Source organism: Adiantum capillus-veneris, chromosome 20 (genome assembly GCF_014529385.1).
Source record: "Adiantum capillus-veneris isolate H3 chromosome 20, ASM1452938v2, whole genome shotgun sequence".
Classification (NCBI taxonomy): Eukaryota; Viridiplantae; Streptophyta; class Polypodiopsida; order Polypodiales; family Pteridaceae; genus Adiantum; species Adiantum capillus-veneris.
Window position 1 is genome coordinate 43114972 of NC_140950.1, and position 17085 is coordinate 43132056.

Genomic DNA, 17085 nt, shown 5'->3' on the forward strand with positions numbered 1-17085 from the left:
CCTCTTTTTGTTTGAAAGAATGAATTAGCAACACAGTATTGTGCTTGATTCCTCTCATGGAAAACTCCTCTACAAAATACTATAGCAATGCTTCTATATTCCCATAGTCTTCCTTTTTCAAGGGTTGGAACCAAGTGAGGGTGATGCCTTCCAAGGTCATTCCAAAATCTTCAAACTAAATGTGGAAATTTGTGATGAATTCAGCTCTCAATACCTGTTTGGAAGATGTTGAATGTGCATGGGGATCACCTGATCCATTGTATTTTGTTGCCATGCATTTTGCAACTTGGGATGGATGCATGGGACTTGGCTCAGTGATATATCTCACCATTCTAGGATGTCCTGCGAAAGCTTCCTCATATGGAGGTGTTGTCATTCTTGGCGTAACTCTCGGTTCTTCCCTCACATGTATGCCTGGCCTTCCCCTTTCAGTAAGGTGTGGCCTTCAATTGGGATTATAATTACAATTACAATCACAATTACATGAGAAATAGAATAAACTGGAATCTTTGTTGGACTCTTCCAATAGGGGCCCATAGGACATCGGGTATTGGGGATTTCAAAGGGAATTCAGCTTTGGGGACATAAAGGTTGTCCATTGAGCTAATTTAAGAAGGATATGTGAATCGAAGAGCCTAAAAAAGTAGAAATAGCGATCAATGGCTAGCTAAGTAAAGAGCACTCGACCCTTATTCTTGAGGGGAAAGCACTAAAAATAGGGTAAAATTTGACAAAATTGGAAGGGAATAGTATGTATAAAAGCAAGAGCAAGTAATCTATTTGGTATCTAGTGAAGATGAGGGCCTTCAATGCATATTGAGGGCAATTTGTAGAGACATTCATGAAGGACATGGAAGAAACAAATAAGGGCACTCAAGGAAGGAGGGGAAAGAAGTGGATGAGGGCACTCACAAGGAGGGCTTGCAACTAACAAAAATACAAGAGGCAGTATAAATATAGAATTTCTAAAGAGTAGGGATTCAAAGAAAACCCGAGCAAGTTGATTTATCTTGCAATGTAACAGGGAAAATGTTATATGCTTGTTTAATCAAAGCACAATGTTTCTAAAAATGCAATTTTCTTTATCAAAATGCGTATCTTTGATCAATTTCACTCTCTAATTTGTGTAGCGAGAGGCCTAATGCCCCGGCTAAAGTAACAGAAACTTTTTGGCGCGAGATCTCTCTCAACTCAATAATGGTAGTCCACTTAGGGACAATCTCAAGCAAACTAAACCAATCATGATGAGACATAATGTTCTTAGTTGCACCACTAACAAGTAGTACCACACATGATCCACATACTTTGCAATACATGCATCACGGACAAATGGGTCGTATTGACACTCCACATCAAAAGCCATTTTTGCATCTTGCACAACATTTATCGAATTCGCATTAGAAGAAGCATTGAGCTCTTTAGTTTTAAACTTAGGACATTGTTTATTGAGATTATTGTTTGCCTTATAGTAATGGCATTTTGTTTTTCTTCTTACCTTTATCACCATACCTTTCATACCTATTGTTAGTGCCTATTCAATAGTGTGTTGTTTACTCGTTTTTTTTCTAGATTGGGCCTTCTTGTAGCAATACAAAGACAAGACCATCAAACTTCATGGCATCATATTTAGTTCTCTATCATCAGTCTCCAAGTGGAGAAAAATTCTGATAAGAATCTTGCAATGCATCAAGAACTATATGCTTAAATGGAATTTAGTAGGAGTGAGCTCATCAACGACAATTAACTGCTCCTTTATATCTCTAATCTCTATAGGAAATACATTTATATCATCCTCATCACGGATAACCTTTGATTTTTGACTCCTTATGCAAACAGACAGTTTTTGCTCCAATACTACCTCATACAAAAAAGCTAGTTTGGTAATTAACTGCTCCTTTAGATATTTCATCTCTAGACGATTTTTGCCCCAATACTACTACATACAAGAAAGCTAGTTTATCCCGTGCCTAATTTGTTGTTTTTGTTGAGAAAATGTGTAGTGTAATGGAACACTTAACGTCATCATTAACATCCCAATGTGCTTGCTCAATAGTAGGCAAAACAACTCTAGTAGTAGAAGTGAAAGTCCTTGCACCATCATCCAATAACAGTAGAATTCCTTGCACTGTCATCCACATAGCATGCATGGTCTTAAATCATAAAGCTATACAATGTTCCAAACAGCGTTTTCAACAAGAACTGGTTGCATCATGTATGCCCAAAATGGATAGTCGTCCTTAGGAGATAAAGTGCAAATAACATCATTGCTGTCAATCATGATCAATGTTGACTGAACTAGATGCAAAAATTGCACACGTAGAGGAAAAACTACACAAAACCAACATGCACTACATAGCGCAACCAATAGAAGACTACAATGTGACTTTGTTTGCAAAAAAATAACACATGCAAAAAATGTGCCAAACGTCAAAAATTGTTTATGAAACCTTGCCAATGTTGGAAACAGAAAGTGAAACATGAGCTCGAATCAATATTCTAGTGTATACCAAGCTCCACGAGGTCTCCCAATGAGTATGTCACCTTGTGAATGTACCCCAAATATCACCTCAATTGGAGAAAATGAGCCAAGATGTCGTCAGTGACACTCCACAAGATGTCAAAGCTTGCTCGCTCTCATACCAATTGTTGGCACACGAAGATGGAGAAGATGAAGGAGAAGCTGAAGGGCACACATATTGGAAGCAATATTATCGAGTGTGCTAATATAATGATAAGGTTTTCCCTAAAATGATGGGCATATTTATAAACCGAGAAGAAAAAACCTCATCGCGAGGAAAAAAAAGCACCTTGGAGGTCCTAAGTGTGGATATGGTAACAACTCATTTCTACGCAGAAACACACATGCACATGCCATTTTCTTGTTGTAACTTTAATACCTTTTATGGGGGGTCCCCATTTATCTAACTTATAAGATTTGCATGCTTTTTCTTTACTTTTTAGAGTCATTCCATCATACATGGCATTCAATTCTTGATGACAATCCATTCTTATCCATTTTATCAATATACTAAAACATAGTTCAATTAGCCACACACACTTCATTATTCTTGAAACCCATTCCATAAACACAAATTGGCTAAAAAAGTTTTTTGCGTGTGTCTCTCTTGCATACTAAATCACCTTCCTTTCACTTGGTTCATATGTTAGAAGACACATTAACAGCTTATAGTGACCCAACACCAAAACACATACATGCATGTACATCATATGGAATATGTTTCTTACATCTTTGATACGTGCTCAAGGACTAGTTATGCCAAATAGCTTATCCCCCCCCCCCTTTTATTTGAATTTCTAGTCTATCCACAACACAAATGCATACAAGGGACATACCTTTTTTGAGCATATTTATGGGATGCTAGTTGTGTCATCTCTCTCAAGTCTTTTCTTCTTGCAAGCTCTAATCAAGGTATTCTTAACACTTTTGAGAAAGTTTCTCACCCTGCTTGACTCCCATTAGATCTCATGGAGTGAGATCATTCATTGCCATTTTGTATTCCATCTCTATCTCCTATCCCTTTTACATACCCCTTGCTACAGATGGATGCGTGTTGTGTCATCTCTCTCAAGTCTTTCCTTCTTGCAAACTCTAATCAAGGTATTCTTAACACTTTTGAGAAAGTTTCTCACCCTGCTTAACTCCCATTAGATCTCACGGAGTGAGATCATTCATTACCATTTTGTATTCCATCTCTATCTCCTATCCCTTATACATACCCCTTGCTATAGAAGGATGCGTGGTTGCCCTGCAAAATACCCGAAACAACATACTGCTAATAAATGAACGAATCAGAATATCTGATGCCTTGCATGGCACATAGTCAATGACGCGCGAAAAGGGCGTGACAGCGAGAGAGAGAGAGGAAGAGAACATGTGCATGCGCACCTCCTAGAGCGGAGTGCTACTCCTGGCACGACGAGAGGGAAGAGAGGAGAGGAGAGAGAAGAGCAACACAAACACTGGGTGCAATCTCCCCCTGTGCAAGAGTGAGCATTTCCATCTTGCACGTATTTATTTATAAATTCTTTAATGCTAAAAAATGAATACACATTGGCCGGCCGGACTTAAATGGCCTTAGCTCATAAAGAGCATTTAAATAATGAAATGTCCATAAAGATGATATCCTTTAGCATAATCCTTAGCCTTTTCCACCTGTCACCTGCACTAGATAATAAAATATCAATTCCATTACATACCTCTCCATTGGAAAGCAACTGTCCTCAGTTGCAAAGATAAGAAATTTGCAAACGATACTTGCCAAAAACAGTGATTAGAAATCTTTGTCACAAATATCACAGAGTAAAAGAAAAAAATAAAAGTAAACAACATTGATTTATATGCATGCTGTCATCCACATACTACATATTCTAGTGTCCCATACCACTAGAATAAGGAGTATATGTCATATCTTGATGAATCAGGATATCATTGGTCACACTCATTATTTCTCATCAATCTCAAGTACAATTTCACAAATACTGTCGCGACACAAGAATCATCATATATCCATTCAAATTCCAAATCCAATTCCTATGCAAAATATATGCCAACATATACCCATTTCACATCCAAATCCAAATATCCTTCATTTTGTATACCTGGGTAACAAAATCATACCAGTTGCAGTGGTGGCCAGTCACTGCAGCATGATTTGTGATCGGTGTTGCCTAAATCGGCGAATCGACACCAATAAGACGTGTTGCCTGAATCGGCGAATCTCCATTTGGTATAAGTTTAAAAATCTTGAATCTGCAATTTATCAATGTGCTGCCTAAATCGACGGATCTGCACCGAGATGAGTATCTACACACTGCCTAAATCGATGATTCTGTGTGGACCAATGGACTAGACAAGGCATAACAGACAAAACATTTACTAGTTGTCTGACACAAAATTAGAGTATGCTTTGGTGCCAAAGTACTTACAAAATGCTTTTCACTTTCCAAAAGCATCTCAACTCTTGTATGCGATTGTATGGCAGCTTGATGATAAATCATTCAGATTGTCCAATGGTATTATCATTGTTGGAAACCGCTTGACTTTGTGCTTTGAAATATATATACTCAGAAAGCAACTTACAAGGAAGTGGAGAAGGTAAGTATTATCATAATAGTATATTAAGCCATTGTGTTACAGTATAATCAGATGAGAGACGAATCATAACGACGAGATCTTAAGACTAATGATAACAAGAGATACATTTAGGAACTGACTCATTAAAGGGAATTAAAATGCTTTAGAGAATATTGAGAAATTACGTACGTGGGGGTGGTTCGAAGAAATGGCTAGGAGTCAACAAGTTCTTAAAAATAAAGGTCAACAGCAAAATTATCATTCGGTTAATGTCAATCAAGATAGACAATTGGATTATCTAAAAATCTTTAGATTAAACTAAAGTACAAATGTTAAACCTGGTTTTTTCTTTTTTAATCAACGACACTGAGAAAAATATAAGAATGAGTTATTTAAATATGATAGAATGAATAAAAAGTTGCACAGATTTGTAAATGCCATAAAATTTAAGTCCTATAGATGCATTTCATGATACTTTATACCATCAGCTGAATGAAGGAGTGATGCAAAAACTAGGTAGTGTAGGTCATCATAGATATGAAACTACAAGGAAAGGTCACAAGACCAAGCTTATAGTGGGGGTTTTTGAAGATATGATCAATTACAAATATTTGCTTCTTTGGCCAATTTGTACTTTCAATTGACCCCTTTTTTTTAATCTACATATGATAAAGACAAAGTATGTAGAAATAAATTTTATTTTTCAAAAAGAAAAAAAAACACCCATGAGTTCCATGAGTTAGAAGTGACACAACTTAAGTTTTGTTTATTGATATTGAATTTTGATACATTGATGAAGCTCAACCATGTACAAACGGCAATCTGCAACTCCATGTGAGTTTAATATTTCAAGAGTTGCATCTCAACTTTGCTATGTGAAACAACGATGTGACATTCTTCAGGAGAAGAGAAATTACACAGAGCCACTGGGGCAAACTAGCATGGGGAGACTAACTGCATTCTAAATTACAACTTCTTTGCATACATTAAACTGAACATAAGTAACCCATGTGCAATGGATACGAATAAATACACATCCATGAGCAGTCAACCTACCTCAAACCTATGCAGACGGGCTTCCCATACGACTCCTACTCCCATTTTGTTGGTAGTAAGGTGCGTCTTATACTGCCACATCTCTCTGGAGAATTTCGCAAGAGGGTCCTTATTTCCCATAATATACGGCATATTTCGCTTTCTGTCCTTGCATATGTACCTTAGCCTCTTGAGCAGGACTTGTCACTTGACCAAGCAAGAAGTTTGATTAGGAAGATAGCTACAAGAAGTTTGTGCTTGAGGCTAATCCTGATTTGGGTGGCACTAATTGGTTGATCAGAGCCCCCAATGAAGGGGAGGAAACTTCCACCACCTCTTTGAGTTCCACATTTGAGAATTCAATCTTGTGGAGCTGGCTCCATGGTGTTTCACCCCACATTGCATCACCACAAGAGGGACTTTTTGTTGCCAATTCTACCCCTCTTGCATGAGGTGGCGAGATCAATTTCAGCTTTTTCCAAAGCTTACAGTCCAAGGTTAATGAGATGCAGAGATGGACCATATTAGAAACTAGAGGAGGTGTGGCAAGCCCAAGTCCTACTGAAATGCTCCTATGTGATGTGTTCAGGACTTTTAGGTTAGCAAATGTCCTTGTAGGAGATGGAAAGCTAGGAGGTATTTCCAGTACCATCACAACATATGAAAGCTTGAGAAACAGAGGTTGACGCTATTTTATTTTATTTTGATTGATCACCATCTTGGAGCTGGAGACGATCTTGGCACAGGCTCCCTATTGTGGTCTTTGCAGGTATACCCAAAGATTGAGAGGAGGAGGGAGTGGAATTCAAGGTCCTGTTTGAAACCAAATGTTTGCCCCCTTTCTCCATCGGACCATCTGCCGAAATCAAACCGAGGGGGTGAAAACTCTGGACACTGACTAGCTAGGCATTGCTAGTTGAGAAAGCGAGAGAGAGACTGAAAAAGTGGGTTGATAGTGATGCGCTGACCAGCTGCCGATAAGGGAGATAAAGAGAGAGAAAAAAATGTTCGTTGGCGATGCCACAGGTAAAAGAGAAGTGTATGTGTTTGTGTGAGTGAGCGGCTTGCAATGATTAGAGCCGAAACAAACCCCAGTTAAACGTGAAGAAAAAAGGGTGGCATAGAATTGGCGCCATCATGTCGTCATCATGTCTGGTGAGGTGCGCAACAATTTGCTACATGGCAGCCTATAAGTGGGTGGAAGTTGGTTGCTTGACGGCGCAACCATGCAATGAGTGAGCTCCACTATTTTTATGTTTTCTATTTATTTGGCCATGCGTCGATTACTAGAGATGCTGGCGGCTCTGTCACCTGTGTGCCCTCCCATGCAAGCGAGTGGCTGCATGCGCACTTTTAGTGCAGTTGGTCAAGCGGCTACTCGTTGAAAGGATAGCATGTGAGGGAGAGAGAGGTTGGGAAAGGGCTGAGCAAAGCTGGACGCTCAGGCCAGTGCTCGTGATATGGAGAACGACTTCCAGTAGGCTGCCTGTAGTGCAAACCAAATACAAGCCATAGGAGCTCGAGGGTGGCTTGTGCAGGAAGCCCCTTGTTTTGTGTTAGGGATTTGTCCATAGTCAGTGAGCGGGCATTGCACGATGGAGTAAGTAGAAAGTCACCTGGAGAAGAAAATGAAGGAGCAAAAACAAAACTCGTTGGTTGCAGAGGAGGCGCCATGGTGATAGCGAGCTTTTAGCCGCTGCCCTAAGGTCGGCCCCGGAGGTGCTATACCTAGTTATTTATTTTTAAAACTCGTTCCTGCTGTAAAAACCTACAACCCAAGATCCTTTGCTTTTCAAGTCTTGAGTACAAATTTTATCAAAGAGATCTATGAGGTCTTTTATGATTGTTCTGGCGATGCTGCAATACCCAAGTCCCTCCTGAGTATCAGATCTTCAGTTTTAGACTCATCCAAAAAGTCATTGAGGTCGCCTCAGAATTGTTTATACGATGTGAAAATTCTCTTTTCTTTTCATCTCTCGTTCCCTGAGTGCTATTTCTCCATGTTTATCTCTCTCTCTCTCTCTATATATATATATGTGTGTGTGTATATATATATATATATATATATATATATATATATATATATATATATATATATATATATATATTTGTTCGTATTATATAATTATATCCAAAGCACGCACTTAATATATAATCTCTTATGCATACTGTGGATGAAGCTAAGCAAGTTTAAATTCCCGTCTTAAACAAGAGATTATTTTAGTCTACTAATTCAAGGTATAAATACATAATTAAGGAAACATACATGCACTGGCTACGTAGTACTTACATTAATATTTCTCTATAACAAGACCTCTCTTCTAATATTTCTAACAAAAAAAATAAACAAAAGAAAAAAATAGAATGAACCGTTCATATTCTGCTGCACATGGAGGCCTTTGTTGATATGATAAAAACAACCCCTGCGCTCTGATACCACTGCTACAGACGGATGAATGGTTGCCCTGCAAAATACCCGAAACAACATATTGCTAATCATAAATGAACGAATCAGCATACGTGACACCTCGCATAGCACATAATCAACGACGCGCGAATAGGGAGAGACAGCGTGTGAGAGAGAGGAAGAGAACATGTGCAAGCGCACCTCCTAGAGCGGAGTGCTACGCCTGGCACGACGAGAGGGAAGAGAGGAGAGGAGAGAGAAGAGCAACACAAACACTGGGTGCAATTTCCCCCCGTGCAAGAGTGAGCATTTCCCTCTTGCACGTATTTATTTATAGATTCTTTAATGATAAAAAATGAATACACATTGGCCGACCGGACTTAAATGGCCTTAGCTCATAAAGAGCATTTAAATAATGAAATGTCCATAAAAATGATATCCTTTAGCATAATCCTTAGCTTTTTCCACCTGTCACCCTCCACTAGATAATAAAATATCAATTCCAGTACACCCCTTGCTATGTGCTAGTTTTGATAATAGGAATGTCTTAAACTAAAACTTTTCACCAATAAACTCACAAATAGTGGCATTTGAGTCTATAAACAATGATCACGGGGGCACAATATACCATCAAAGTTCTCGTTCTATCATCTTCTATCAAACAAGAACCAATCTTCCTATGAAGAGCTGCAAAGGTTTTTGCAAGATTGATAAGGGATTTAATCAAATTTTAGGGCATTTTGGGAAATTATGTGAAATTTGTAAAAAATGAGGAACATTTTGAGAATTTGAGTGCAACACTGGTGCTACTTGACAGCGATTCTTCAGCAGCGATGGAGGGAGACGAAGAAACGGAGGAGCTCATTGTGATGCGAGAGCAGAGGAGGCAACTGAGGGAGCAGTTGGCTAGCCAGCGGAAGGCACGCTTGGAGCTTATAAATAGCCTGCAACACCTCGTCCCCGAGCTCGTCTCGTCTCTAGAGCTATCGCTCAAGGTTGTTTCTTCTTTTAGCGGTAAAGAAAGCCATAGTTCTCACAGTTCAGGCAAACAGAGCATCGCTTCCCAACTTGATGGTTTGCCTCTCCCTCCCGATTCCACCCTTCCAGGCCTCGCTGCCTCCCTTTCAACCCCTCGGTCTACCAAACCTGATCCCTCTTCTACTCAGCATGGGCGTGGGGACTCTGAAACCGTGCATATGGCTGCCCCTGCAGGAAAGGCGGAGGAAAAGTGGGAGCTTGACAAGGATTTTGGGAGTGATAACAAAGGACCAGATGCAGCTCTTGCCGTGGTCAAAAAACTTATTGCTAGCTGTCTTCTCTCTCCGTCTACATCTGTGCCTATTGATTCCGCTGGTCTCCATCGTCGTTTGCCCAAGGATCTTAGCTCTGCAGCAAAGAGCGCTCTTTTGGAAATTGGTGGTGACAGAGGCGGGATTGCTGCTGTCGAAGCTGCTCTTCAAGCCTTTGCTGACGAGAATGCTGGTGTTGAACTGGAGGAATTTACTGTCAGCGGTAAAACTAGGTTGATGGTGCTTGGCATTGATAGAAATCGCCTAGCAAAGGAGCTTCCTGCCCCCTCCAGCCAGCCAAAAGCAAGTGATGAGCTTGCTCATAATTCAGGAGCCACAGGTTTGGAAATTAGTGGGGGTTCTTTCGCTATGAGCCCAATGCCTGCTCGATCTGCGGATGTGTGGGGACTTGGTGGCGACATTCATATGCATGCTCCACCTTTACCAGGTTCAGGGCCCCATATTTATCCTGGTGGAGGAGCTCCTCCAATGATGGGTCCCAGAGTGGGGCCTAGGATGATTGGGATGCATGGAATTCCACCCGCTCATCCTGCAATGGGTTTGGGATATGGAGGTATGCCTGGGAACATGCAAAGGCCAGCACTAGGTGCACCGCAGGTTCCTGCGACAGGAGGCAAAGTAAGAGGTAGCAGTGAAGAGGACATAACCAAGGACTTAGAAGCAATGCTTGCAAAGAAGTCATTTAGAGAGCTACAGAAATCTAAAACCGGAGAGGAGTTGCTCGATCTTCTTCACAGACCAACAGCCAAAGAGACTGCAGTCGCAGAAAAGGTTGGCATATTTCTGCTGTTATAAGGTTTTTGATCTATCCTGGTTTGAAATATAATTATTGTGGACCAATTTTGTGTGCAGTTCAAGACAAAAGGAGGGTCTGTCTTGAAGGAATACTGCCCCAATCTTACTAAAGAGGATTGTCGACGTCAGCGGAACTCTTACATAGCTTGTGACAAGGTTGTGTTTTGTTTCATTCACATTCCCAAGAGCAAGTGAGAAAGCTGGTTTAGCTTGCCTGTGCTATAATTCATTGTTCATAGTGTGGGCATTAAAAAAGCCAATCTTTAAAATACTATTTAAAAATTTGCGACATAAATTAGTTCTATTCATCTGTTGACAAGGTTCCATATATATCCAAAAGGTAATACAGGAGGAGTTTGCATAGTTGCTCTAGATTAGTTTAAGGCTTCTTGTATTGTTCATGAATTGTAGCTTTGACTTGTCTAGTATTATGCTTAGAAGTCTGCACTTTTCATTAGGTTTCACACTTGCGATGTTGTGCAGGTTCACTTTCGAAGAATTATTGCTGTTCACACTGATGTCAATCTAGGTGATTGCTCTTTTCTAGACACATGTCGTCACATGAAGGTGATGCCTTTGATTCTTATAAGATGTGATTAGCAGTTGGACTTGAGCTTTTCATATCAAGTAGTGGTGGCTGCCCTTTTATGAAACATTTTGGGCAGCCACTAGTTTTCATATATATGAAGGCAGATTAAAAAAGTTTAATGACTAATTATTTGCTATTTCAGACTTGTAAATATGTACATTATGAGCTAGATCCAACTCCGGATGTTCCTGGCATAGGGCCTGTAATGCCACCACGCAAACCATTATCTAAGACTTCTCGTGTCGAGTATTGTTCAGAGGTGGAACTGGGAGAGCCTCAGTGGATTAATTGTGACATACGAACTTTTCGAATGGACATACTGGGGCAATTTGGTGTTATCATGGCAGACCCTCCATGGGATATTCATATGGAGTTACCTTATGGTACTATGGCAGATGATGAGATGCGCAGCCTCAATGTACCTGCCCTTCAAACGGATGGCCTTATCTTTTTATGGGTTACAGGTCGTGCAATGGAGCTAGGTAGAGAATGGTATCTTTCTTAATTTTTCATTTTATCAATACATTGGCTCTAAAAATTATTTTATTTTCAGGTATTATATTGTGAAGAATCTTGATTGCATTTTTGGGGTTGCCAACTGATTCTCAAGTATTTGATCTTTAACTAGATGAAAATTGCTCTTTATATGAATTTGGGAGCCTTCACGAGGCAATGGTTTATCTTGGCTTAGATGTCTACATACAGACTTCAGTCAGAAGTTGAAATCAGGAGGATGTACCTCTGATTGAACAGATTTGATTTTGGGGATTGTCACCTTTTCTGGGGGGGCGGAAAGAAAGTTCTATCAATATACTGTAGATAGGCGGAAGTCGACGTATCGGACAACCTGATACATCATTTGTAGTACATTCCACTTTGGTGGGCAAAGAAAGTTATACAGTAGTCAAGACTGAGCTATCATTTTCAAAAGAGATATCACATTCTTCTTTTAAGAGAGACAGACATCCTTTGTGATTTGATGTATTGAAAATCTGGCTACTTTGGTGGCCCCTCCGTGATGGAATCTGATATGGTAGGTTGTCCTTCTCTACATATTGCCCACTTCCCTTTCTTCCTTGCTTCTCCAACTTTTGCTAACATTGATGCTCGTTTTTTTAGTGCAATGGTGTGAGCTTGTCTTGCAAATTCTTCTTTCTGATCTTCTTTGTGTATTTCTTCATCTCTTGCTGGTCCATTTGTCCGCCACGTGGACAAGCAATAAGCTGGGTTTAGGTACATCTGAATCTCTCTGGCTCATGTTCGCGGCCTCAGAAGGTGCTACCCTGTTAGGTCCATCATCGCTATCAGTTTTCAGCTCGCAATAGGTGCACGGTTGGCTGCGTTCTTACATCTCAGATCTGCGTTTAGATACCGGATCCACCATCGGACAGGAGTTGGAACTCTTGAACACCCCCTCTTAGCCTTTAAATGTGGAATCAATGTTGGAGCGAAGGGATAAAGTGGCTTGTGGAAGAGGTTTGGTGAATATGCTAGCAAGATTATCAATTATAGATGAGGGTTATCAGAGGTGGATCACTATGCAAGCGAATGATACCATCAAGGGTCTTCTCTCGAACAAAGTGGTAATGTATCTCTATATGCTTGGTCTTGGCATGAAACATGGGGTTTCTTGTAATTGCTATATAACTGTGGTTGAATGTATACATTATGGTGGCCTGCTATAGAAAACCAATTTCCAAAGGTAACCTCCAAAGCCAGACAGACTTGCATGTAGCACTACAAGTACCACGATACTTGGCCTCTATGGAAGACAAGGCAGTGAGCTGCTGCTTATTGCTCCATGGAATCGATCCTAAATGAGACGAAAAGGTGTAACGCATAGTTGATCGTTGTGAAGTTGGATCTCCACCCCAATCTGAATCACTTTATCCTCAAAGAGTAATCTTGGAGTCTGTACCTCAAGCGCCATATCAAATGCCCAACGACTTTCACTGTTTGAGATAGTGCAAGGTCCGAAGAGCTTGTTGAAGTTGTGATTGGGCGGGCTTCTACATAAAGCTTTTGAGTAGTCCCGTAAGGAAATTGTGGTCAGAATGGGTGTTCAACAATCAGATAAGAGAGTCGACTAGTTTTCGATACTTCATAGCATCAACCACATGTTGGATCCATAGGAGTAGAGATAGTTGTACAATGGATCATTCCAAAAGTCTCCAACAATTTTTGGACGTAGTGCGTTAGAGAGAGGAAAATACCTCCCCTCTTTCTACCAAATCCCGAGTTCGACGAGATAATCTCAAACTCCTTGGCTAAGGTCTCCATAGTCAAGCGGTGTCGGGAGTTTTTTGAAGCAAGGAATTGCGCATATGTACATACACATGCATGGTGCATCAAATAAAGGATTGCCCATTTTCCAGAGCTAGGTGGTTACGTGGGGGCCACGTGTACAGGTAGGACATCACGTACATAGTGCACCGATTTTCACTATCACCAGTACCAGTGTGGTTTTTCTATAATAATGAGGAGTTGGTAATGCGTAAAACTTCTCGAGGAAGCTATCCGCGGGCCGACGACATGAGGTAAGCAGGTGTGTCAGATGACATCTAGTGGCGTCAGGAGGTCGAATGGGATCAATACTTGCACGTGGATAAGTACGGGCACAACGCGGGTGTTTTCTTGTGATAATTATACAGAAAGGTCATCATGAGGACCATCTTTTGGGGCCACTTCATGTGGTGCCGGGATGCATTATTGGAAAAAGCTGAGTGCCAGGTGTACGGATGGATGCAGCAGGGTGACAACTATGCACTACGAGGCCACTTTTTGGCCTGTTCGGGGTCCGTTTGAGGTCAACTAAAAGGCCAAGGGTGCCCAAGTAATAAAGCTAAGTGTGGTAACTGAAAAACTTGAGAGAAGACCAGGAAAAAAATGTGGAGAGAAGAGGAGGAACAGCCGCAACTGTGTTTTTGCTGTTTTTGGAGTCTGTTTTGGCCATAAACTGCTCATCGGAGGTCGGATTTGAGCACTTTGACATTGTAGACTGGAGTTTTGGGCCGTTCCGGATGCGATGGGCTGTCCATTTTGCCAAATTGCTCACTATTTTTTTGCTGTTTTGGCTGTGTAAGTTTCTCCTATGAGCGAAGCTTCTGCTTCAATTTGTGATTGTATATGGCATATCTTATCCATATTGTGGGAGCTATTTGCCCCCTTGGTATTGGCCCAAGTTTAATTATATCTAAACATTAGAAATTCTCCTCTTTTGAGCTGAGTTTTTTGGGTGTGTGTGTGCGTCTCTGTGTGGAGTGGATAAATGGGTAGGCTCTCTTCTCTCACTCCATAGGTGTGTTCCTTGTCTCGGCCAGGTGGGTTGTGTAAGCCGAGTGGTGCCCCATAGTGTGTGTGTATATCATCCCAAGAGTGTGTGTCGGGTCATTATAGAGGCGTTGTGTGTGTTTTCATCCCGCTCACATTCTTTTGGCGTCCCTACGGAGGATCTTCTTCGAGTACCTTCTGCTTCGAGATTCGGGATTACAGGTTGCAGATTACAGGTTACAGGTTACAAGGACAGGTACAGGTGAATCACACAGGTACAGGTAGCTGGAGTACACTGATATACTAGCAGTGCGAGTCACTTGTAGTTGCCGTGGGTATGCATCATTTGGCGCCTGTTTGAGCGCATTGTCTGTTGATATTGTACGTTACCTGTGGAAACTGCCATTGTACGCCTTTGTGGAGCCGTACTTGGTTTTATTTGGCAGTCCCAGCCATTTCTGAGACTTGGTCTGGAAGATAGTCATTTCTGAGACTTGACTGTACGAGATTTGCATAAGCCTTCGTGTGAGGGTCGATAGCGTGAGGTTTTATTGAACTGGGGGATTCTTAAATGTGAGATCCTTTCGGTGATACAAGTAGCTGGAGCACCCTTTTCGTGACCTCACCATAGGCTATGTACTAGTGATTCCTACTTGATGCTCGGGTTCTATTGTTGGCAGTTTATGCATATATTTACACTCTATATTTTGGGTTCTTACTGCTCTACTTTTGGGGAAACTCTGTCAAAAATTTTTCAAGTTATGATGGCTGGTTTTTTGGTCTTTTAAGACATTTATGTTGTTATGTTGCTGAAATTTTGGCAAAATAAGAGGATAAGTTAGGTGTGCCTTCTTGAGAGCTGCATGGTTGGCTTTAATGGATGATCAAAATGGACCTCAATTTACTCCTTTTCATTTAACTCAAAGAATCTAGATAAATGTTCATGTGTCCAGAAAGATTTTTTTTTTTTAGCAGTGCATAGTCTTTATGTTCGGGCCAAGAAGATTAAGAGAGATACTGTAATGCCCTTTGCCTGTTGTAATTCCGATGATTAACTATGAAAACCCATCCGATGTGCATGTGTTTGTCTTTATCTAAAGACAAGCTCCATTGAAGTTTCTGGGGATTGAGTCAGTCAAAAGTTTTGGGTTCTTGCACATGTGTTTGAAGGGGTTCTCAAAGCATGGTACCTTGGGTAGCCATGGCTTTCTCTTATCCGGAGTTTCATGGAAGAAGCGATGAAGATGTCGAAGACTTTTTGGAAAAGATGGAGGTTGCTTGTATTAGCAACCAGATTCATGACCTGGCGCAAATGTTACGTCTTCTCCAAGTTTGTTTGAAGAGTGATGCACGAGTTTGGTCCAAAGCATTTGAAGAGGAGTAGCGTGTGGCTGATCCACCTGTAAGATTGAGTTGGGACAATCTAAGACATGGATTGGAAGTGGAGTTTGCGAAGATAGAAGATCCTGACAAAGTATGGCAAGAAGTACAAGGTTTGGTGCAGAAGGAAGGTGAGCCAGTAGATGCTTAAGTTTTCATTGGCATGGGAGCGGATGTGTAAGGCCTTAGCACCACAAGTACCCCCACTTGACATGATGAAGAAGGACAGATTCTTGGCTGGTCTTTGGGAGAATATACGTTGGAGAGTGGAGCTAAAGAAGCTTAGGACATATGAAGATGCACTAGAGGTAGCAAGGAACAAAGAGTGAAAGTTGAGGAAAATGAGCCAGTTAGGGGTGGAGTCTTTTCCCATGAGGTCTGAATTTCAGCCTATGGACTCTTTACAAGGTCGCATGCCAGATGAACCAGTGGTTTCTGTTACTCCTCAAGTTATGCAAGCAGTGGTTACTACAGCTGTGCAAGATGATGGGCCAAGGCAAGACATGAGGCAAGTGGTAGATTCAATGAAGAATCTCAGCCTAAACATGCTAGGTCAAGTGGGAAATAATTGAGGTCGAGGGAGGTTTGCAAATTAGCCAGGAGGTGAAGAAAGACCCAAGAATGGTGTTGGACAAAGCAATGGTAGGTTTTGGAGGCAGACGTCCACATGTTATAATTGCGGAGAGTTGGGTCACATCAGCTCGCTATGGGATAAGCCACCAAGGATGGGTGGAGACATGTATTCATTGCCAAGACAAGTGCTAACTAGGTCAAATGATTATGGCATCGAAATTAAGGGAGAGGAAGGAACCAGTGGATTAACCCAAGAGGAAAAGGGAAAGACAAAAGTGATTAGTGTAGTCACCTTGGAGAAGGCATCAAAGCTAGAGGATACATTAGTGATGCCTATTGGAAAGAGGACAACAGAGGACAAGGAAGGAAGAAGTACCCCAGGTCCTAGTAAGAAGATGGGAAAGAGCCATGAAGGCGAGGATGTCAAGGCCAAGAGGAAAAGAAGGGCTCGTCGCAAGTTTTATGTTTTAGATTTTCCACTAGGGGATGGGCAATTAAGCTATGACTTGATGGAGGATCTGACAAGCAGGAAAGCAGATGTTACTCTTGGGCAGCTTATAGAGATGGTGCCTAAGCTAAAGCGACAGTGGAAGAGGATGGTTAACCCAATGGAGAAAGAGCCAGAGAGAGG

General features: G+C 41.1%; 1 protein-coding gene across 3 annotated transcripts in view; it reads left to right on the forward strand.

The window, feature by feature from the left end:
* Nucleotides 1–9245: 9245 nt before the first annotated feature.
* Nucleotides 9246–17085, forward strand: part of MTA (mRNAadenosine methylase) — a 43054-nt gene continuing 35214 nt past the window's right edge. The window contains exons 1-4 of one of the 3 annotated variants that reach the window (XM_086492396.1): nucleotides 9246–10618; nucleotides 10700–10798; nucleotides 11126–11209; nucleotides 11374–11723. In XM_086492396.1, coding sequence (XP_086348522.1) covers nucleotides 9371–10618; nucleotides 10700–10798; nucleotides 11126–11209; nucleotides 11374–11723 — 1781 coding nt within the window. In that variant the 5' untranslated portion in view covers nucleotides 9246–9370. The remainder of the gene's footprint in view (nucleotides 10619–10699; nucleotides 10799–11125; nucleotides 11210–11373; nucleotides 11724–17085) is intronic. The other 2 variants (XM_086492395.1, XM_086492394.1) reach the window with 2 other exon arrangements.